At 39.3% G+C, this 22,853-nt stretch overlaps 2 protein-coding genes across 3 annotated transcripts in view; one reads left to right on the forward strand and one right to left on the reverse strand.

The window, feature by feature from the left end:
• Positions 1 to 3,097, forward strand: part of unc13d (unc-13 homolog D (C. elegans)) — a 30,544-nt gene extending 27,447 nt beyond the window's left edge. The window contains exons 31-34 of the mRNA XM_053639469.1: positions 1,210 to 1,330; positions 1,754 to 1,877; positions 2,125 to 2,327; positions 2,509 to 3,097. Coding sequence (XP_053495444.1) covers positions 1,210 to 1,330; positions 1,754 to 1,877; positions 2,125 to 2,327; positions 2,509 to 2,612 — 552 coding nt within the window. The 3' untranslated portion in view covers positions 2,613 to 3,097. The remainder of the gene's footprint in view (positions 1 to 1,209; positions 1,331 to 1,753; positions 1,878 to 2,124; positions 2,328 to 2,508) is intronic.
• A 1,174-nt stretch (positions 3,098 to 4,271) lies between these two features.
• On the reverse strand, positions 4,272 to 22,845 carry unk (unk zinc finger). Of its 2 annotated transcripts, XM_053639471.1 has the most exons (15): positions 21,115 to 22,845; positions 19,959 to 20,168; positions 18,603 to 18,779; positions 17,812 to 17,942; positions 17,240 to 17,375; positions 15,074 to 15,191; positions 13,752 to 13,836; positions 13,293 to 13,498; positions 12,263 to 12,325; positions 11,965 to 12,124; positions 10,498 to 10,596; positions 10,111 to 10,296; positions 9,433 to 9,614; positions 7,670 to 7,930; positions 4,272 to 7,440 (listed from the first exon to the last, which is right to left on the reverse strand). In XM_053639471.1, the coding sequence occupies exons 1-15, from the start codon at positions 21,249 to 21,251 to the stop codon at positions 7,279 to 7,281; spliced, it is 2,313 nt and encodes a 770-aa protein (XP_053495446.1). In that variant the 5' UTR covers positions 21,252 to 22,845; the 3' UTR covers positions 4,272 to 7,278. The 2 variants fall into 2 exon arrangements, with proteins under 2 accessions (XP_053495446.1, XP_053495445.1); XM_053639470.1 differs by lacking the exon at positions 21,115 to 22,845 and having other exon boundaries at positions 19,959 to 20,525.
• Between the last annotated feature and the right edge of the window lie 8 nt (positions 22,846 to 22,853).

Genomic DNA, 22,853 nt, shown 5'->3' on the forward strand with positions numbered 1-22,853 from the left:
CCGACTGCTATGGTTACAAAGGACACATGCTATCTCACTTGTTGAAAGGTATACAAAAATTTCCCAAAACCCCATTAGATGTACCATGGAACACCATGAAAGCCATCATCAACAAGTGTAGAAAATGGATCACAACAGTGACATCACCAAGAACAGGATGTCCCTCCAAAATTTACAAAAGGACAAGACAAAAACATACCAGGGAGGCTGCCAAGAGACCAACAGCATCATTAAAGGAGCTGCAAGAATATCTGACAACAATCTCTCATATTCTTCACATGTCTGGGCTATGGGGTAGGGTGGCTAGATGGAAGCTCTTTCTCAGAAAAAAACATCCAAGCCCAACTAAATCACCCCTAAACATGTGGCAAAATGTGTTATGATATGATGAGACCGATTCCAAAAGGTATAATATAATTCCATAATTCCAAAAGGTTTGTTCAGTGCAAAAAAAAAAAGCACATCACCAAAAGAACACCATACCCACGGTGAAGCATGGTGGCGGCAGCATCGTGCTTTAGGGCTGCTTTTCTTCAGCCAGAACTGGGGCTTTTATCGAGGTGGAGGGAATCATGAATAGCTACAAATTACAGTCGATTTTAGTGCAAAACCTTCAATTGTCTGCTAGTAAGCTGAAGATGAAAAGGGATTTCACCTTTTAGCATGACAACGACCTAAATCATACATCCAAATCAACAAAGGAACGGCTTAAGCAAAAGACGATCAATGTTTTTGAATGACCTAGCCATGACCGAGCCCAGACCTGAATCCAACTAAAAAACTGTGGGGTGACCTGAAGCGAGCTGTGCACAGGAGATACCCTTACAATTTGATGGATCTAGAATGTTTTTGCAAGAAAGAGTGGGAACCTATTTCCAAGTCAAGATGTGCCACCCTGATAGACTCTTACTCAAAAAGACTGAGTGGTGTAATAAAATCAATGGCTGCTTCAACAAAGTATTAGCTTAGGGGTGTGCACACTTATTCAACTTTTTTTTGTTGTAATTTCACATTGAGGTTGGAAAAATTTCTGACATGATTTATCCTGGGGTGTGTAGACTTATATATATCCACTGTATTACTAAGTGCCTTTAGTTAAATATTTACTCATTTTACAGAATTTTTATCCAAGCACAGAGCTGTAAAAGGTGATGATAATTGCGTTTTTAAGTTGCCACCTCCAGAACAAAATGTTTGTGTTCTCAACAGAAAGTGTGTCACGGTGAGAAATACGGAGCAGTAACGCTCATCACCTCGTACAAGCGCTCCGAGTCCAAACTGCATGTGGAGGTGCTGAATGCAGTGAACCTCATTCCCCTGGACTCCAATGGTACACAGCTACACCGCATCAATGTGCTTTAAGAGTTAAACAGCACACAGGAATGCCAAGATGTTATTTCTTGAAGAAATGTTTTATCAAAGGTCATATTGGACCTTTTGGATAGAAACCCAATACAAACCTTGTCTTTGTTTTAACATTAGGAGATAATTTGTAGTCAAGGAACATTTTATCAACTGGAAATAGTCAGGATGTTGTTTACGGCAAGGTCACTTCGTCACCACTGAAACCACTTTTAAATTCAGGTTAACAGTGCTCTTCCAGCACCTAAAAGTAATGGAGATTTCGCTGTTCTCAATTTTTCTCATTATCGTTCGTTACAATAAAATAGAGATTGAAGTGATCTCAGTCTAATGCTGCTATTCAGGTCTAAAGTCACAGTGATTTAAAAAATATATATTTTTTAATCTACAGGTTTCAGTGACCCATTTGTTCAGCTGTCTCTGGAGCCGAGGCATAGTTTCCCACAGGTGGACATACGATCGACTAAGGTCAAGAACCGGGACCTCAACCCGCTGTTTGAGGAGTCCTTTGAGTTGTAAGTTAATCCATAAAATCTTTAATAAAGTCAAGCTTACTGGATTGGGTAAAAAAAAAAAAAAAAAAAAATCTTTAACGAGGGTGCCAATAATTATGGTTCTGTCTGCATGCTACAGATGAGTATAGATTTAGTTTTCTTTCTTTTAAAAGAAAAGGCAATTCTTTAATACTGTTTAGACTGTGTGTGTGTGTGTTGGTTAAGTGCTTGTGGTGTTAATTGACCTCCTGTGCTGCGGGGGGCGCAGTGCTGTGTCTTTAGAGCAGTGTCAGTCGGCCGGAGCGTGCCTGTTGGTGACGGTGCTGGACTACGATGCGCTGCGCAGTGACGACTTTGAAGGAGAGGCGTTTCTCTCTCTGAAGGCGGTGCCTGGAGTTGCAGGAGGAGGAGGATGCCCTGACCCCACCCCCGCTCAGATCCGCCTCCCTTTGCTGCACCCCAAACCGAACAGTATGAGTTTCCTTTTCTCCCACAGCTATTTACATTTAGGCATGTACCCTGAGTCCTGGGTACAACAGCAAAAAAAAAAAAAAAAAATCCTGATGATGTCATCATTATTATTATTATTATTATTATTATTATTAAGGTGAAATGTTAATGAAGACCTCACAGTTCCTTTGGGTGTTCACAGGTGACTTGACCCTGAAGATGCTCGAGGGCAGAAAGAGCGAGCGTGAAGCTCAGGCCTTCGTCAAACTGCGCAGACAGAGAGAACGCAAATCTCAAGAAACCTGACACGGTGAAAGGGGGATGAAGAGGCGAGACAGGTTTTAGAAAGGATCATCTCTGTCACTATTGTTCTGTATTTATCTGGATACTTTTACATTCTAGTGTTCTAGGTGTTTATTTTATTTTATTTTATAGAACATGCTGTAAGTGAATTATGTGAAAACACTGCTTCGTAACACAGGTCCCTGTAAGTCAGGCCACCGTCTTGTACATTTTAATGACTCCACATCCAGGAGGAAAATGAATCCCTTTCGAATATGGCTTTAGTTACACATTTGAACTGTATATTTTATAATAAACAGGTTTTCTGTTGTTGTCTCAGTCAGTATAGGAAATGTGATGAAATTCTCATGTTTGGTAATCTCATATACACTGCAACTGTGGATGAAAAAAAGAATTCCTTTCTTGGTTTCTGTAACTTTAAACACACCCATATTGACTCCTATTAATTAACTAGCTAGATACGGCGTGTGAGAGAAGAGCAAACATGACAACATGGAAGGCAGGAACGTTCTTACTCCAGGACCATGATTAAGAACCATTTTTATTCATTAAAATATTTGAATTAATTATATTAATATGAATGGTGTTGTGACATTGTGAAATCTCTGCTTGATGTTTTATTATTATTATTATTATTATTATTATTATTATTATTTCTGTAAAGCTTTGCCTGTACTTTTTTTTGTTTTCATTAAAATATATTCATTATATAAATACACAAGTGACTGGAGACGTGTTAATCCAAAAATATACATTTGTTTATTGTTTTGTAGAAAATCAGAATGAAATACTGAATGGTTTCGAGCAGACGATTACAGACCTCACAGTGAAGCTCTGATCTGAAAAGCATAAAAAGGAGGAGTTCAATGTAAACTCTTTGCACAGCTCCAACGTGATTTCTCCTGATCAGCTGAAGGACTCTTTATTAGCGAGAAAACACTACTCTGTGTAGCAGCCCTTCGTGATAGAAACTAACGTGTACTAAGGTGCTAATCACCTTACACACTTTATTCCGTACGTGATACCATATTATCCAAAATGGCTGTGCAGTATCACACTCCATGTTTCTACACCGTACTGTAACGGGTGGGCGGAGTCAGTGCACGCAAAAGACGCTAAATAAAGCTTCACTATTAAACACCTGTCCTAACAAAATACCAAAACGCTTGAAGATCGCTTTCAGTAATGCTACACCGCTTCATGTAGCGAAGACGTTTAAAGCGGTATCGAATGAAATCCCAGATCTGTGTAGACAAATTATACAACACCGTGAATATTCATTCATTCAGAAAAAATATCCTAAAAGAGAGAGATGCACCAAAGTATTCCCGATTTTGATACGATACCGATATCACAGCTGGTCAAGTCGAATAATCGAGTCTGATCTCGGAGAGCTTCTGTAGCCCTGAACGTGGAATATTAACTCGACCGTTTTATTAATTATGCTCACACCACAGCGAGGAAGAATTCTCAAATCTGATTGGCCAGAAATTTAGAAAACACATCTCCGACTGACGAAATACATAACTTGTTTTGCTAACATTCCGCACCACATTATTAATAGTGATTCTCAACAAAATGCTTGTGATACAAGAGGAGGATAAAACACTTCGGGACGTGCTGTTATTTTAAAAAAATTTCACATTTCACATCTTAAAGCTAAAATTAGAAAACTGGCTCGCATTTGTCACGGGTTTCGAGACACGTGGGAGTCTTCAGTTGCATAGTCGCAATTCTCACTGCTTAATTTAAACAGCAGCCAAACTATAATCAAAACTTTAGCAAAGTTAGCTAGCTATCATGCAGGTTTGGTGGCTAAAAAGAAATGAAAAATCTGGGGATCATGTGATCGATCAATAATTTGCATAAACTTTGGCGTTTAGTGACGTCACTCATCCCAAATCCGGTTTATACGCGGGTTCTGAGAACGGTTCTGTTATAAAACGCAACCCAGACACAGACCTAAACGATCTGAATCAGCCAACGGAAAACGGATAACTATTTACACACTTCATTTGGAGTTCAGAGTTACGTTAAAGACAAGTTGTGCCTTATATAAGTACATTATTATTAGTGGTGGGGCAGTCAACCGAACACTTTCACAGTGAAATCTGATCCAAAAGCGATCCAAATATCGGTCTCGTATCAGTACCCGGTATCCGATTGGTGCATCCCGAACATTCCTCCAACAACACGTTCACAGACACTGTATTGTTAATCTCAACCTCCATGAATCTCCATAATCTGATTGGCTGTTCTGACACTTCCTGGTCTGTCTGGCAAATCCTGTTTTTACACAAACATCTATTTCTAAATGAAAAGTAATGGAAATACAATCCAGTTGAAATAAGTGCTGATGATAAACATTCATATGGCTCATACTTTTGTTCAGACAATCCCACCATTTTTCTTTTTAACGACAATATTAAAAATTCAGTTTAAAAAAAAAAACAAAAAAAAAGAACACCTTTTACCACTAGTTATTTACTTCTGGACTTCTGAAAAGAAACAAAGCGGTACTAGCCAACAGCCATATGTGAGTAAGTGTGAGTAAGTATGTGTGTGTGTGGATGAAGCAGGGAGAAGAGGAGCAGATCTCAGACTGGTATAAAGCCAGGCTTTAGAGATAGAAAGCGAAAGCCCTAAATATCTCTGTGACTGTCTTCTAACGTGCCAAATTCATCCTAGCTTAAATCAGGTGCGTTAAATGAGATGTAATGCTAAAGTGTGCATGTTGTCGCCCTGGAATCTAACCGCGCTGTGTGAATCTGCCGATAAACTTTAAACAGTGGGGAAAAAAGAACTGAATATGAAAGAACTCGTGTTCTGTACTGCTCTTGTGCCGTGTCTGAAATCGCTTCGTTACCCTACTCGTTCACTATTTACTATAAAGACTGATCTATACAGAGCAGTACATAGGGGGCAGCAGTGAGGGAGACGCTGCACTGGATACATAAATAATTTGCTTATTATAAAAATACTTCAGTATTAAAAGTGATTTTTTTTCTTTAAAAAGTTGCATTAAACATGCCACTAAAAAGTTTCTATTAGCTTTTAAGTTTAAAAAAAAAACAAAACCCAAAAAACACAATTATCAGGATATATGAAGTCAGCTGCTTTGGTGTCCATTTTGACCAAAACGTTCCGAGTTAAAAGAAATCTCTATGCATTGTGGTACTCGTGTGTACCCTAGATTTATGGTGCACTATGGGTAAGAATCCAACTAATACTGAGAATTCAGACAACACTACAAAATCGCTGCACCCAAAACAGTGCGCTAGAAGACGAACAGTGAACGAACGGAGAGCTATGTGCCGAGTCGTGATGAATAGGTACTAAACGGTACCTTTCCTTTTGCACCTTTAGTATGTATCTTTTACCTTTAAAGCTTTACTCAAAAAAAAACCCCAAAAAAAACCATTGAAGTATCTTAAATCAACTTTAAAGGTACGCTGTATCAAAGTCGATGCACATTAAAGGTACAGAAGGGTACTATCGTACGGTATTTTTTCTGAGTGCGCATGGTTTAAATGTTCAGGAGTGTGAAAGCAGGACACGTCATAGCGTCGAAAACGATTTGGATCAAGACGAGAGGTTTGAAGAGTAGTGTTCGAGAGACGTAAGATAAAAGGATCAGTGCAGAAAGTGTCACTGTTGTGAATCTGGCACTTGAAACGTTCATATTGTTCATTTTTGCCTCTATTTGTTTCTTACGATCAGGGAGTGAGAACGATCAGCTGAGGTTAAAAAAAAAAAAAAAAAAAAAAAAAAAAAAAAAAGTTTTTACTCGACCATTTCAAACCTTCTCCTGGAGATCCAGCTTCCGTATAACCCTAGAAACAGCATAATTATAAGCTTATTCATCATATCTTTACATTTTAACATATATGTGAAAAAGCAGCCAGACGCACCAGTCAAACTTCAATTTAGTCGTAATTCGGGCTCCTAAATAAATCTCTCCTTAAACTCTGTGCGTAATTCATTCCCTAACCAGCCGTCTCTGCTGAAGTTACAGCTTTATCCTGGACTGTTACAACGCACTGACGACTCCTTCCCAAAGTGTTAAATAACGTCTTACAAAAAAAAAAAAAAACCCAAAATCTTTAGACGAGTCGCTGTTTAAATCGTTACTACAGAAACGTCTCAGAACGAGTGTCTTAATATAAATAATTTTTTTTTTAAAAAACAAACACTTTCTGACCAATCAGAATCGAGAATTCAACCCTGCCATGGTAGAGAAAGAATAAAATAATACGCATATTATGGGATGTTTACTTTGGTCATCAAGACATGCTTGGGGTTCTCAGTTGAGACTTTGAAACTGGGGTTTTTAACCGATTTAATAAGAATTTAACATCAAACAACAGCAACAAAGAAACCTGAAGCGGCTGACTCAATCCAAGACTATATATATATAAAAAAATATATACACATTTTTACACTAAAACTATGCTGACTTTGTGCAACTTGCTTTTTTTTTTTGTTGTAGTGCCAAATTACATTCACATCTGGCTACAATCAAACGTGCATGCAACTACTGCAACTGGCTGCGGGATTTGTGTTGGATTTGTGCTGGAACTGAACTAAATCTCCAGGAGGAGGATGCTGAAGCTCAGAGCGATGTTCAGTGCTAAGTGTAAGGAACGGTTCGGTATTATATGGCTGTTGGTTAGGACTGGGGTAGATTCAGGCTCTGTTGGCGCCCGGAGCACACGGGGCATTCGGCCGAGGCCGCACAACGTTCACAGCACACACCGTGCTGACACGGCAACGCCACACAGCCCAACTCCTCACACGACACGCAACATAACCGCTGCTTCCTGTACACGGCCTGAGAGAGGGCAGAGCAAGAAAAGAGAGAGAGAGAAGATAGATTAAGGTCTCACTCACCACAGAAACAGCTCCAGCATTTCAACAGGACACGTGTGTTTATTATACTGTTTTAATGTATCCTCATCAAGTTCCCTTCATTACACTACAAAATTCATGAGGACGTCAACAAGGGTGTGGTAAAAACGGTCTTGGAACACAGAATGGGAGTGTGTGTGTGTGTGTTTTACCTGTTCCACCGTCCGTAAGCAGGTGCAGATCTGAGTTTGCAGACTGCAGATGGAGCCGAGTGGGAGTTTGTGTAACAGCTGCAGCTGGTGTACCTGCAGTCGGGGGTTATCGGAGCTGCGTAAGCTCTCCAGCGCCTCCTCCAGGAGCGTGACCTGTTCCTGTGCCTCCTCTTCAGCCTGACGTGCTCGCTCCGCCTCCAAACCCAACCGGCCTGCCAGCAACCGAGCCTCTTCTGCATCAGCCTTCAGCACCGCCCATGACTACACACGATAACACACCTGTGTTAGCACGCGCACACACATACACCACCTCCAAATACATGAAGAGACAATTTATAGCCTGTCAATTTGTGCGTCTTGTATTCTTAAGATTTTAGCCTAATGCATTTACACGCCGAGCGGAAGTCGAGCGACAGTGGATTTTACCGATACCTGATCACCAAGTCAGGCGGCGCTACCAATAACCGATTAATCAAGCGAGAGTTTTAAAAATTTATAATGAATGAAAACATAACGCTCAAAGTAAACTACTTCTGAACTTTACTACAAAAATAAACAGTACTGACTGCACCATGAAACTGTGCTTTTTTAAAAAAAAATTTTTTATGAAATCAATATATAAATATTATGGGTGTAGCAATGCATCGATACGAATCGAGGTATCGATCAAATAACTAACGATCCGATGCATCGATGCAAAAGCGTCGCATGTTGAATTTTTAAGTACCACTCGTCGGCTTTCACTCTGTACCTCACACACACGCTGAAAAAGCAAGTCTTACATTATCTTAATGATTACAGCAGCAGTTTTTAGGTACAACTCTATAGTGTCCAGGTGAAATTATTTCATTTCCTTTCAAGGTACAGTCTCTAATAAATAGCTTTCCAAATATAGCTTCAAAATATTGTGATTCGTGATATAGCCATGTGAGGCCTCTGGGCAGCTCACATTTTTCTGGCTTGGAAATGAGTTTTTCCCCAGTCCCTCCAGTATTTCATGATTTTGCGCTCGCAGAAATGAACGCAAAATGAAGCAAACTTCACGATATTCGGAGGAGCTTGCAATTTTTCCGCAGATTTGTGCCTAAACGTGTCATGTGATGGCATCACGACGCGCATTCAGCCCTCTACGATTCACGTGCGTCGGACACGAGTACGGCCGAAAAGTCTCGTTTACCAACAGACATCACTGAGATAGACCGCACAAAACAATTTCGTGCGATTGGACGTTCGCCAATCCGAGTAGTTTTCTACAAAAAAAAGGACAAAAAACTCTGCAAGTTACATCGCAAAATTTGGGGGAAAAAAAGCCGCAGCACAATCAAGCATTTTTTTTGCCACAACGATCACAAAAAAAAAAACTCTAAATCAAAATCCTGAACGCAAAATCCTGAAAGGATTGACTTTTCCTTAAAAGGCAACCCGTGAAGCATGTATAACTTCAACAGAGGGTGTGGTCGGTTAGAGGGACGGAGCAGCTTGTTATTGTTTTCACTGAAACTGCAGTTCACCTCACAGATAATAAAAAAAAAAAATAACTACAAAGGCTCCTTTAAATGAGCAACACATGATTATTAGTACACAAATTACAACAACTTTCATCAGAAATTCATACAGATGGTATGAACAGCTGACACAGAGTTTGCGCCTGTTGCACACTCATAATATATATATCGTCAGCGACACAAAGAAATTCTGTTAGAATAAATGCATACAAAAAAAAAATGATAATAAAACACCAAAGAAATCTGACACAAACCCACCTGAGACATCTGCCTCCAGCTGTGGTCCCAGTGCTTCAGCACCCTGTGAGCCTCCTCCACTTCCTGTTTGAGACGGGAGGCCTCGGAGAACATGGTTCCGGCGGAGAGCAGGGCTGGGGGTGTCCCGGGAGAACAGCCCAGGGGAAAATGTTCCCAGATACTACTGCTCATTCCATTCAGACCTCCACGATTCATACAAAAAAAGACGAAGGATACACGTTTCATATGTAAATACACACACTAACAGCATCACGAATGCATAAGTTACATACACACACACACACACACACACACACACAAGCATGTCCAAAAGTGTTATATTCGTCTAATATCACAGCAATTTGCCAACGATGTCAGATTTTAATATATTAATGAGCACGTCATACTTTTTAATCCATTTATAGAGACATTTATGTAACTATGATGTTGTGAAACATCTGAGACAAGCTAGTTCCTGTTATCACTTATAAACAGACAATACGGCTTTTTAATCAAATTTAATTTAATAAACACAGATTACGTTATGTTACATAAAGTCGGGACTACTCTCCGAGCTGCTGCTATAGTAAGTTGATCAACACTTTCTGACCAATCAGATGCAAGAATTCGACAGCACTGTGGTACATATAACTGCTATTAACAAACTATATTCATGCCAAAAAAAAAAAGTATGCAAACCTAAAGAGCTATGAGATGGTCCCAAAAAGCTGCTCTCTGATTGGGTGGGCGGTGGTAACTGGGCAGACAGAAATGGAGAAGCATGAGCTCTGATTGGAGGAGACGGGGAGGCAGATCGGAAAGGGGAGGGGCTGCTGAGGGATCCAGGGATGTTAACAGGAGCCGAACTCTGAAGCTGACTTCCTCCTGTTCAGACCGACAAGAAATATATTTCAAATAATAAACGAGCACCGTTACGCTATGCTCTAAAGAATATACGAAGGTTTTAATAATGAAGCCAAGAGAGCAGGATCTGGTTAATATGCATATGAGGTGGTCATGCTAATATACAGCGTTCAGCCAATGTTCAACAGGTTAGCATTTCACTGGGGAAGGGTTCATGCTAACCTAACAGGAGTCCCATGCTGGGCATGGAGCTGCTCTCCAGACTTTTCTCCAGAGCTGACACTCCAAACGCATTCAGGTCCAGATCATCCAGTGCAGACTCTGTACAAGAGGAGATAAAATAAATAAATGAATACAATACCACACATATACACCCACAGTACCAGCATGAGCCCCGAAAGCCTTCTTCACTCACATGATTCAAAATCACTGTTGAATTCTCAAATCTGACTGACCCAAAGGTATCGATTAACCTTCTATAAGAGCTTAATGCATATTAATGCACTTGTTCTAATAAAGTTCGTGTAGTGTCTGTAGTGTCGGCTCGTCCACAGGGGCTCGTGTGACGGACGATCTACAAAATCTAAGCCTGATGATAAACAGATTTTTTTATTTTTAATTGTTGATATTATAAACACTAAAATAACGGTTGATATTGTGAAGCTTTCTGAGGAGACGTTTATTTAGCGTTCAGGGAACGAGTCTCCAGTGTTAGCGCTTTGTAACCGAAAGAGGAGTTTGTGTTTGCTGTTTAAAAAAAAAATAAATACATTTCAAGGAAGAGCGACTGGTTTTAGCACTATGGCATAAGCGTTGACAAGCTGGAACTTGTCTCAGATGTTCCACAACATTAAATATAACTATAAACGGTTTAAAAAAAAAAAAAAAACGCAATCGTTGAAACATTGCCACTTTAAAAGGTGAATAAAACACTTTGGAATGTGCCGTTATTAGAAAATAATCAACTTCGGGTTGGTAACGGTGACTCGGCTTCGTCTCTGGCCGCATCGCTCCACCCTGTTGTTGATTATTTTTCCAGAACAGCATGCCCAGACGTGGTTTATATCTTATTTTATTGCCAAGCGATTAAATGGAAAAAAAAAATATTTAAAAAAGCTAATTGCGACTTTTTTAAAAAAAACGTTTTCCCCCACATCGCAATTACTAGTTTACATCTCGGAATTGTTCACTTCAGTTTACGCAATTTAGACTTCAGTTAGCGAGCGCACGCTAACGTCTGGTTTTCCTCGTCTCGACTAGCTGATGAGTGTCGTTCTTATGTATCCTGTTTATAGAGAACGAAGGATGCTTTGTCGATGCATTCTTTGTAATTCACTAATTCCCGAGTGGACGTCTATACCGCGAGGAAAAAGTCAGAATTGCGAGATGTAAAGTCGCATTTACCAGTTTTTTTTTTCTCCGTGGCGGAAATGGGCTTCCATACAAGTAGAGAGAAGGAGATTTAAATAAAAATAAAAAAACTAAATCCCACCAAATAATTAACACAGACAGGAGAAGTGGTAGTGGGCTGTAAGAGACACATTATTCATATCCCTGGTAACACACATCCTTGTTAAATACCACTTAGGATGACACGCATTTTTCTTATTTTACATTTAGGTAGCAGCTGCAAGCCTGACATTTTTCACCAGACGCCTTTATCCATTAGCAGCTCTGAGGTGCACTGACCTACGACAGACTCCACGGTGTCGCTGGTGGGGTAGAACGGCAGTGCGTTGGCATTCATGCTAGATGAAGGCGCTGGGCTGGGAGGAGTCGCAGCGAGGCTGGAGGGCACACTGGACGACAGACTGAGGGGGCTGCCCACTGGTAGAAACACAGACAGCTCCTACAAGAGTAGATCATCAGCAAAGACATCATATACTATTTAAAAAAAAGAATAATTATTAACAAGAGCAATATAACAACTGGAAATAAGCAAATCTTGAATTATGACAAAATAGTAAATGAAAAAACATAATAGTACCGGCTTGCTATGTGAACCAATTTCTTTATTGCGATGTTCCATTGCATACGTCTTATGTTTTGCCTAAAAAAAATAAATAAATAAAGCAAAAAAAAAAAAAAAAAAAACAGATGAAAAAAAAAAAAAAAAAAAAAGGAATTTCGGTTACCAGATAAATAATAATAATAATAATTTTTTTAAAAAACCACCCTGAGATGAGATGGTACCTTTTCAATACTAATTAAAAATGTTTAGATTCTACTTCTGATTCTTTAATATTTTTACTGGGATTGGGGATGTTTACTACGAATCATGGAACGTCACATACACGTGCTGCCCACTTTAATAGGAACGCCTATACACCTGCTCATTTAAGCGGTTATCCGATCAGCCGATCACGGGGCAGCAGCGCAACGCATAAAAACGGCAGATACAGGTCAAGAGCTTCAGTTAATGTTCACAGAACAGGGGGGAAAATGTGATCTCCGTGACTTCAATCGTGGTATGGATGTTGGTACCAGATGGGCTGGTTTGAGTATTTCATAAACTGCTGATCTCCTGCGATTTTCACACACAACAATCTCGAGTTTACGAAGAATGGTGCGAAAAACAAAAAACATCGAGTGAGCGACAGTTCTGTGGGTAGAAATGCCTTATTGATAAGAGAGGTCAGAGGTAAAAAGGTCAGATTGGTTTGAGCTGGCAGGAAGGATATAGTAACTCATATGATCACTCTTTACAACCGTGGTGAGTAGAAAAGCATCTCTTTTTACAATCTTATAAAACAAGGTCCTCATTCTGATGATCGATGTGAACATTAACTGAAGCTCTTGACCTGTATTGGCATGATTGTGCTTAAGCACTGTAGTTGCAGTAGTTGCATTACACACTGAATTACGCATTGTGCTGCTGCCACATGATTGGCGGACTGTACAACCGCATAATTGAGCAGGTGTACAGGTGTTCCTAATACAGCGGACGGTGAGCGTATAAGTGTATACAAATCTGAGCCTAAATATATACTAGAAATTTACCGAACAGTTCCCCATACCTGATCCTCCCGCTCAAAGCCTGGCGCTTTCCCATAACCCACTTCTCCTGCCCAGATGGAATTGAGGGGATCCAAAATAGAGGTGTCCTCGTACAGAATCCTTCCCAGAAGGCTTTGCTCTGGGTTGTCTGTGATTGCTGAAGTGAGGGCTGATGAAGGAGAAGAGCTGCACTCTGGGAAAGGCTGATCCTCGCTCATACTCGCTCCTGGTGGTGGTGGGGGAGACGCATTCACACAATTGTGAAAGTTCAGCTGTCATAGAAATAATCACGATTCCTTTTTCGAGATCTTGCATATATTTCATTTGGGTGCCAAACACCTGACACTAGATGGTGGTGTGCAGGGTTGTAGCCTATGATTCTCTATAGACAGACCATGATGTTTCACACACACACACACACACACACACACACACACACACAGCTCAAGCTATAATTGGTGTAATGACAGAGTTCTTACTCTCGAGGTGGGCGAAGGCGCAGAAAGGCCCTCTGGGGCAGCTGCCACTCTGCTGCATATCATTGCATTTGCTGGATTTGTAGATCTGCACAGAGAACCAGAGCTGGTTAGACAGGCTACAAAACAAACCCACTAGCACTAGTAATGCTGTAAGCTGTTCTGAATAGATCGTTAAATAAAACTGCATTACTCGTGTTCTTAATTTATTGTTAAGAAAACAATAGTAAGTAAAATGCATTGTTAAAGTAAATCGCGTTTTGTGCGTTTTTGCCCTGAAGATGTTTTCTTCAGCCCTGAATAATTCTCCACTTGGAGCGGTTCGTCACTACGTAACTGATCGTCAAAAGAAGACGTCGGTGTTGTAATTTTATATCTTCAGTGAACGGAGGCGAGACCAATCAGACAGGGTTTACAGGAAAATACGTGGAAACACTCGTGTCTTATTGGCTGAAAGTCTCTCGATTCTGCCGAACGCTAGCTCACAGTCAGTGTGAGGGGAAATAGATATATGCTGATTTTTTTTTTTTAAAGCAGTAAAGAGATTGAAACTGAAACAATAACATCCTCTGATACTGAGCAGGAAAACAAGGTGTGTCAACGTCTATATGAGTTCCAGTTTCCGTGAACATGATATGAGCAGAGCAGAAGGAAAGATAAAGCACTGTAGCAGCTAAACCCATTCAATGAAAGCTTAGCTGTGCCTCCACTTGGCTAGCGACACCAAACTAGCCTAGTTAGAAAAGTTTTATATTTTATCGGTCTGGTATTCCGACAAACAGTGACAACACCCGAGGCAAGTTTTATGATCAACCCAACTGTTTCTGATCGTGTCATACACTGACGCACGCAAAATTTACTGAAAGAACTACGAGTTTCACTTTGTAGTGTATTTTTGAAGGTTTGATAGGTTTTGAAAGTGATTACTGCATGTAAAAAGTCATCAGATCAATACTGTAATCAGATTACAAGTTTAAAGTAGTAATTAGTCATCTTTAGTGGATTACTTCTTTTTTTTTTGTTTTTTTTAAGTAACTTACCCAACACTGTTAGAGAGTGGCACAGCTAGCATAGAAAAAGTCGAAAAAGCAGAAAAATTCATTTTCATCACCGATATTGTCGTCTTGGAACGAGACCGTAAATACTTCAGCTAAACTGTAAACGTCGGCACCTCTGCTTATATGATAATATAACGGTGTCTGGAACGACGCAGTAGTTAGAGATTACAAAACGTAGTTTTCGGAGTGCAGCGTGATGACGAGGTTCATGGTGAGGTTAGAGCCGTTATCTAACGTCGATGTTGATATAGGAATGGTGTACAGTACCTCAGGGTGGAACTGCTGCTCGGTACGTGTGTGACAGTACTGGCAGCTCTCGCCGCTCTCGCACTTACTCGGGTCACCCCACTCATCACTGTGCTTCACTGAGGGACACGGCAAGGCTCTGCAAAAGCAAACACACACACAGACACACACACGTTTCAGTGCGCAAGTGTGTCCATTAAAAAAAAAGTAACAATTATCTTTTACATCAGAGATCCTTGAAAACTGTGACCACTATTTCTTGAGATGTTTGTGCCGTTGTTTAAGTACGTTAGTACTTAAATATAGTAAAATTCATATCGTTATTGTTGTAGTGTGTGTTTACTAAGTGTAGAAATAAATAAATAACCCCACCCGCCCATTCTTTAAATGCTATCGAAATGTGCACGTTGAAAAACAAAGGAAATCCATTTGTCAGTCCGTACAACGCTGGATTATGCCGTGGCTTTTTAAAAAAATTTGCGATGCAACCTTGTTTTGTGCTTTTTTTTTTTTAACGCGGAAGACTACTTGAATTCGCGAAATCGTAATCGCACGAAATTGTTTTGTGCGGTCGTTCGCAGTGATGTTTGTTGGTAAACGAGACCTTTTAGCCGTACACGTGTTCGACGCACGTGAATCGAAGGCGGCTTTGGTTGAATGCGCGTCGTGATGTCACAGTGGCACGGCCCAAACCTGTTGGAATTTCGAAAAAAAAAAACAAAAACTGCGAGCTAATCCGAATATTGCGGAATTTTGCTTGATTTTGCGTTACTTTCTGTGATCGGAAAGCCACGAAATCCTGGAGGGACTGAAAAATGAATGCTTAGAGCTGAAACATGTTTTCGGCATTTTTTTTTTTTTTTTTTTTGGATTGTGTCTTGATGCAGAAAAAAAAAATGCGTCAAATAATTTTCCTTATTTTCATATATTTTTAAAAGGATGCATCAGTTTTCAAATGAAACAAAAAAAATGAAAGTACGTCTCCTAAAAGGGACGGACAACCTTGCGTTCATTCTTTTCCAAATGAAATTGAACTGATTTTTATTTTATTTTTGTTAGCACGTGCTATTATATTATTATTAAATAAACAAAACACTGACTGGTTTAGAATTGTTTCGAACTTGTCTAGAAATCACAATGTCTAGGGAAAAAAAAATACTTTATGGATCCCGTTTTCTGAAATGTTTTAAATCAAATATTCATGAATGGAAATGTGAAAAAAAAAGCTGCTGTACGTTTCAGCGTGAACAGAGCTGACCTGGCAAATTGTGACCTGCTGAAAATGCACCATTAAGATCTTTAGTTAAAGCAGCACTTAAACTTTTTTCCCCTCATTTTAAAGCAAACAAAAAAAGCAATGAACGCAAACATACACAGACCCAAAATCATTCGTAAGCAGTTCACTGTTTTGACTCTTGACTCTGCTTCTGTGTGAGGTGTGATAAAGGACGTGTAATGTATAAAATGTAAAAATCCACCTATACGTCAGTGACGAGAAATTACTGCTGTAGGTAAATAAATAAGTACATTTAAACATTAAAGCGCACCTATTATGGTTTTGAAACGTGCCTAATTTTAATAGATTTACATGCACCCACGGTCAAAAAACACTTTATCGTGCTCATAATTTAAACAGCATTACACCCCCCCACCTTGTCACAAACGACTCGTTAAATGATCCGTTCTAAAGGATTCGTTCTAAACTCCTCCTTTCAGGGAGCATACTCTGCTCTGATTGGTCAGATGTCCCAGTCTGTTGTGATTGGTCTACCGCTTTCAAAAAGGAAACGCCCACTACCGTAACGGGTTTCAGCTCTGTCTTTCAGCGAGCAGCCGATGAAGACCAGAAGCGGGGCTTTTTGTTATAAACCTACGTAGGTTAGTACAGGAAGTAAAGTCTGGAATCACTAACGACTCGATTCAGCTGTTCAGAATCGGTTCCTTCTTTTGGGAGTCGATAACTCCGTATGTCATGCGCTTTGATTTTTGAAACTTTGCAGCCGTTTTACCTTCACAAACTGCTCTATAACACACTACATGAAAGGTAATATGTGAAAAACCATAATAGGTGCACTTTAAACACTTTTAAGCAATTAAAATGCAAATAATTTGACGACTCTTGTAAGTGATATAATCTGAAGCTGATTCGAATTTTCTTTCATTCTGTACCGCTCCTTTGGTACGTACCTGTATTTGTGCTTGTGAGGGCAGCGCCTGCGGTCTTTGCTGTTGTGATAGTACGGGCAGGCGTAACCTTGGCGACACAGACGAGGAGGCTTTTTACAGAGCTCGGTCTTGTAGTGCGACAACACGTAGCTGTTATCTGCACACAGCGAGAAAGGAGAGACGATCCCAACCCACTGTTATTAAACAGCAACGTTTAACAAACGTACTGCTTGTTAAATGATTTGAGCGGTCACTCGAATTTGATTTAATATGAAAACTCAAGCGAGTTGCCTATGAATAATGTCAGCCTGGACCTAAAGTTCATCTGTTCATGGAAAGTTCAGGAATAGAAAGCTCTACAGGCTCAAATAAATAGACAAAATAATATTGTATACATTTACAATGTGTATTGAGGGGTTCAGGGGATACATTTAATTATATAAGGTACAAAACGTTTGAAAAGTCATGCTTTACCCATACAATATTTTTAGCCAGCTGCACCACTTTAACTTAAATATGATCTTAGCTTAACGTGACTTCAGCACAACCGACTAGCTAACGATAGAGCGCGTAAATCGGTCGGTGGTCCTCACCCTGCCATCGCGGCTCCTCACTCAGAGTCTTCTCTATAAGAGCAGCGCTGGCCACTAACCCGGACTGTCCATCCCCGACTCCGCTCTCCATCAAACCGGATCCGGTCTGAACCTCCAGAGCCTGGGCCTCCCTGCACCACACACATTTAACACCATTACTACAGCGTGTCCCAGAAGTCTCCATACGGAGGGGGAAATGAACACTTTTTAGCTAAACCTTTCCCACACATTTTAGAAGAATAATAAAGTCATCAGAACTGTGCAGTAACACAAATGGAACTATGGGAATTATGTTGTGATAAAAAATCCAAAATAAATCAAACATTTTAGCATCTTCGAAGTGGGCATCCTTTTTGCATAGAATTTCCAGAAATGTATTCTTGGCGTGTTCTCACGCGATTTCTTGAGGGATTTCCCTGAGATGCTTTTTAAACAGTATTAAAGGAGTTCCCACCGACGCTGGACACTTATCGGCTGCTTTTCGGAAATATTTTGCTCCGAGTCGTACGTTTAAAAAAAAAAAAAAGACTTGATTCGAAAATAAAATGTTCGTTTACTAATGAAAGAAACGAATACGTCGGCACGATTATATTTTTGCCTACGACACCGATTTCAAACATTTAATCACACACCTTCAGATCAAAAGTTTAAGATCATGAGAAACATTTCAGTCGAGTGTCCACAAACTTTTGACCGGTAATGTAGATGGAGACTTTTGGGACACGCTGTAGTATTAACAACCCATCAATAACCAACGTCTAAACGTGCTGTCTAAGAAAGCTGTGTTGCACCTGATATCATAGACGGGACATCGCAAATCGTGAGATCCGTGAGCAAAGGCACAGTGGGGGCCATTTTTACTGCAGTGGCCTTTCGTGTCCGTCTCATGAATACAAGAGCCGGTCTTATAGTAACGCAGGTGGTAGCGCCGCTCCGTGTCTCCGGCTGTCCGGTGCAGGAAAGGACATCTGGACACAAACAAAATGCACACGGTTAGAGATAAAGAAACTAGGCTGATTTAATACGAGACATGTGTGAGTGTGTGATTTCTACATGTACTCAATTTGTTTTTCGATCATTGTATCGCAATGACGTTTGTCAGCCCTACACGTCCAATTCAGACTGGTAAAACGGACTAACAGGCATGAAAGCATTAATATTATGACCTTTACTAACACTACATTGGTAACAATATACCTTTAAATACTCTACATCAATCATAAAAACCCTAACACTAAACAATCATCCATTTTAAGAGCATTAGTTTGACAAGAAAAAGAACACACCAGTGTTTAGTGTTTTTTTTTCCAGCCTAAGACAATATTTTAAACAAAACGTTTCCGTAAATAAGTGAATTTGTTTACTCTTTACATGCACCCGCAAGGGGGAGCTGTTAAACTCCGGCCATTAAACAATCAAAATATATGATAAGACATTTAAAGCTACATCTTTAAAAATGACGATCAAACTGATGTGTGTGTATATATGCTTTATCCAATTTTCCAGCACTGAAGCTATACAGTATAAAGCAATTTCTGTCATATTATCTACGTTTTTTAAGAAGGAGGGTATCCACAAGTGATCATGCCTACATAAATATGTTATATCATATATAAACAAAAATTATTTGCTCTAAAAAAAACCCACAGTGATTTGCCATTGACAATATTTATAATTCAAATAAATAAATAAACAAACTTTTTTTTTTTTTTAAAAAAAGAGACACTCCACACCTTTTAGCCCTTTATAGTTGCATGTTGTGGAAGTCAGTTTTTGTTACATACTTATGTCATAGCAGCTATAAGACCCTTAAATAAAAAAATAAAATCCCTACCCTTTAAAAGTGACTTCCACTCTAAGTAAGTCTACTAAACAGGTCGCATGGCGAGAAAACATGTCAAAACGTTTCGCCCATAATATCTGCACATATGCTACAGATGATGTAGAGAGAGGTTAGCCTGAAAAACTCTGGAGTATTCCTTTAATAACAACAACACGATTGGGAATTTCCCAAAAGCATCATACCACAAAGAGCAACGTAACATGGACAGTTAGGCTTAACGCCGCCATGCTTTTTGGGAGCCTGTGCTCAGATTTTGCACAAATAAGTGACAGCGAGAAGAGCAGCAGGGTCGTCCTCTTCTTACTCGTCTCCGTCGGGGCAGGTCCCTGTGCCCTCATCGTATTTGACGCAGTAAACATCGGGGCTGTAGTTAAACGCGCCGTCCCGCTTGCGGATGGGCCGTCTCCGTCTCTGGTTCAGGAAGTGCCAGTGGAAGCAGGTGAAAGGACGATGCTGGGTACACTTGTGCTGCACAAACAGAGGACACTGCTCCGTCCTGAACTCCTTCAGATATCTGAGAGAGAAAACAGGGGGTGGGGCCAACACATACATGAATATGCAAATATAAACACAGAACTGTTTAAGGTTGGTGTTTTTGTCTAAAGATGATATATATATATATTTTTTTTTTACAGATTGACTCCTCATAGGCGGCTGAGTGCAAGTATGTATGGACGTTTTGGCACAATTTGTCAGCATCGCGCGCAAAAATCACGTCTGCCTATTTACAAGCAAACGTTTTCTCAACACTTTTAACACAAGGGCACGTGGGCGTTTCTAATTAGCATATTATGCATATTCATAACATGTTACTATTTCCAAAGAGCAGCAATATTCTTACGCCATTTTGTAGCTTCTCGGACATTTTACAACATGTATATTTATTGTTAAATTTTTATAATTATTTAAAAAAAAATGATGTGCAGATGTACTTTAAGTGCATTCCATCATCACCCTTTAGGAAAGGAAGCTTAGCTTATACAGCTAGCTAAGAATTCTAGCACCTGTTCTTTAGCTATATGCATCTTAAAAATGAGTAGGCTATATTTAATGTTTCGCTAAGATATATTTAAAACAATGATTACGCAAAATAAAATTCCAGTAGTGAAACAAATACGGCCAGCTAGCGCTTAACGTTTTGCTAGCTAACTTCAAAAACTTGCTAGCTTTTGTTTTTGATTTTCGGGCCGTATTCCAAACGGCTGCCTACAGGACACAAAGTGCACTAGGTAGGGCACTGAAAACCATTACGCCGCCCAATATATAAGCCACTAGTATAGGAAGCATGAAATGATTTGGGATTCTGTACCTGCAGGCCTCCTATAAAGACAGTTGGGATTTAACAGACAATTCTGCACGTTAAAAATGCTACAGAGCAATGCTAGAGCGTGTGTGTGTGTGTGTGTGTGTGTGTGTGTGTGTGTGTGTGTGTGTGTGTGTGTGTACTACCGTTAACGTACGTGTAGTGTTGAGGCTTCTCCGTTTGCGCGTGCAGAGCGTTGGCGGGAGAAGACAAAGGAGGTGAAGAAGAGGAGGATGATGATGAATGTCCAAGGTTGCCTGCCGATGCACTGGCCTGTACAGGCGCTTTGGACATCTTTATTAAATTACAAAAATCACCGCCATCAAGCTATTTAGCTAAAACTGTTAATAGCTTCGAGGACTGCTTTCTTTTTTGATGTACGCATGCGCGGAGTATTTCCGGGTATTTCCATGAACCCGGAGTAACTTCCGGATTCATGGTGATGACGTTGGAACATAAATAAACAAAACGCCAACCTCGGTGTTGTTTTACATAGAAACTAGTTTTTATTCGACAAGGATAACTTGATAAAATATTAAACTAACTATATATTCGTTTACAGAAAGTCATTTATTGTTCTGGCGATTTTTCTTCCCATAAACAGTACCGAAGTGCTTTCCCAAAAGCTTAATCCGTTTTAAACTTCAATACAGTGTCATATATTCTTGCCCTGCTGGAAAAAATAAAAATAGAAACCATCACAGAAATTCTAATGGTTTCCAGTACAAACATCATTAGAACCATCAGCTAACCATAAAGACCATTACTATTATTGGTCCTTAATGGTATAAACTAGACATAACATGCCAACAATAGAAGGCAACAAATTACCAGTAGAGACCCACAGGGACCATTACAGTTTCCATTAAAATCAATACAATTCCCATTATAATCATTAAAACCATTACAAATTCTTCTATTGTTGTTTTTTTCCCCCCCAGCAGGGTGATCTTTAATAAATGATAAACAATAGTCATTTCCCTAAGAAATAATATATCAATATATTCCTGAGACAAACTATTATAGATAATAATAATAATAATAATAATAATAATAATAATAATAATAACCAGTCCAACTGATGCAAAGTGCATTTTTAGAAAGTTCCAGGTTTGCAAGTTTCCAGTTCTCAGACATTTTCAAACTGTAAAATAAATTAAATATAAGGCTCATTATTCAAAAGTGTACAGACATATTCTGCCTATTTACTGTGGGCCCTGAACTGTCAACCAGCAAAACACATCAGGGCCAAGTTGACATTAATAAGTGTATCAGGTTCAAGAAAGCAGTAGAACAGGCTACTGAGAATAAAGAACATAAAAATGTAAATTTTTCTATAAATTGAATTCACTGTTTCTCTCATTTATGTCACAATATTTTCAATCGATTCACCCTCACACATTCCAACTATCATGCTTGATTTTTTATGAAAAATGTTTCATTTTGAAGAACATTCATGTGTTCTTGAAACATGAAAATATTATTCACACTCAGGTTTAGTGTGTTTGTCATCTTACATAAATGTACATTGGAGTACACTAAAATTCTCTACTGTTATAAATTCTATATCTGCTATTAATCCAAGCCAATCTCTGTATACATAAAATATAGTTTTTATGTATAAAAAAAAATCCCCTTTTTTTTTACTTTCATTATTGGGTCTAAAATGTGTTGTGTGTATATCTTATTATATTTATTTATTATGTGAGGTATTTGTTCCTTTTTTTTTTTTTTTTAATATAACACGGCATGTGTAAAAGAACACTGTTCTGTTCAATCTGCATTTGCTGAAATAGACAAAAAAGGAGAATGAAATCATGAAAGCATACTTGTAGTCATATCACACATTAATATGTTATGCACTTTAGCTTATCATAAATAAGTTTCATCCTTACA

This window comes from Ictalurus furcatus, chromosome 13, assembly GCF_023375685.1.
Source record: "Ictalurus furcatus strain D&B chromosome 13, Billie_1.0, whole genome shotgun sequence".
NCBI classification, from domain to species: domain Eukaryota; kingdom Metazoa; phylum Chordata; class Actinopteri; order Siluriformes; family Ictaluridae; genus Ictalurus; species Ictalurus furcatus.

Coding starts and splice junctions, on each gene's coding strand:
- unk (XM_053639470.1), bottom strand. CDS start 20,353: ATGCTGACAAATTGTGCCAAAACGTCCATACATACTTGCACTCAGCCG. Junction 17,376..17,811: donor TGAGGAGCCGCGATGGCAGG/GTGAGGACCACC, acceptor CGCTGTGTGCAG/ATAACAGCTACGTGTTGTCG. Junction 9,615..10,110: donor ACCATCTCATAGCTCTTTAG/GTTTGCATACTT, acceptor TGAATCGTGGAG/GTCTGAATGGAATGAGCAGT.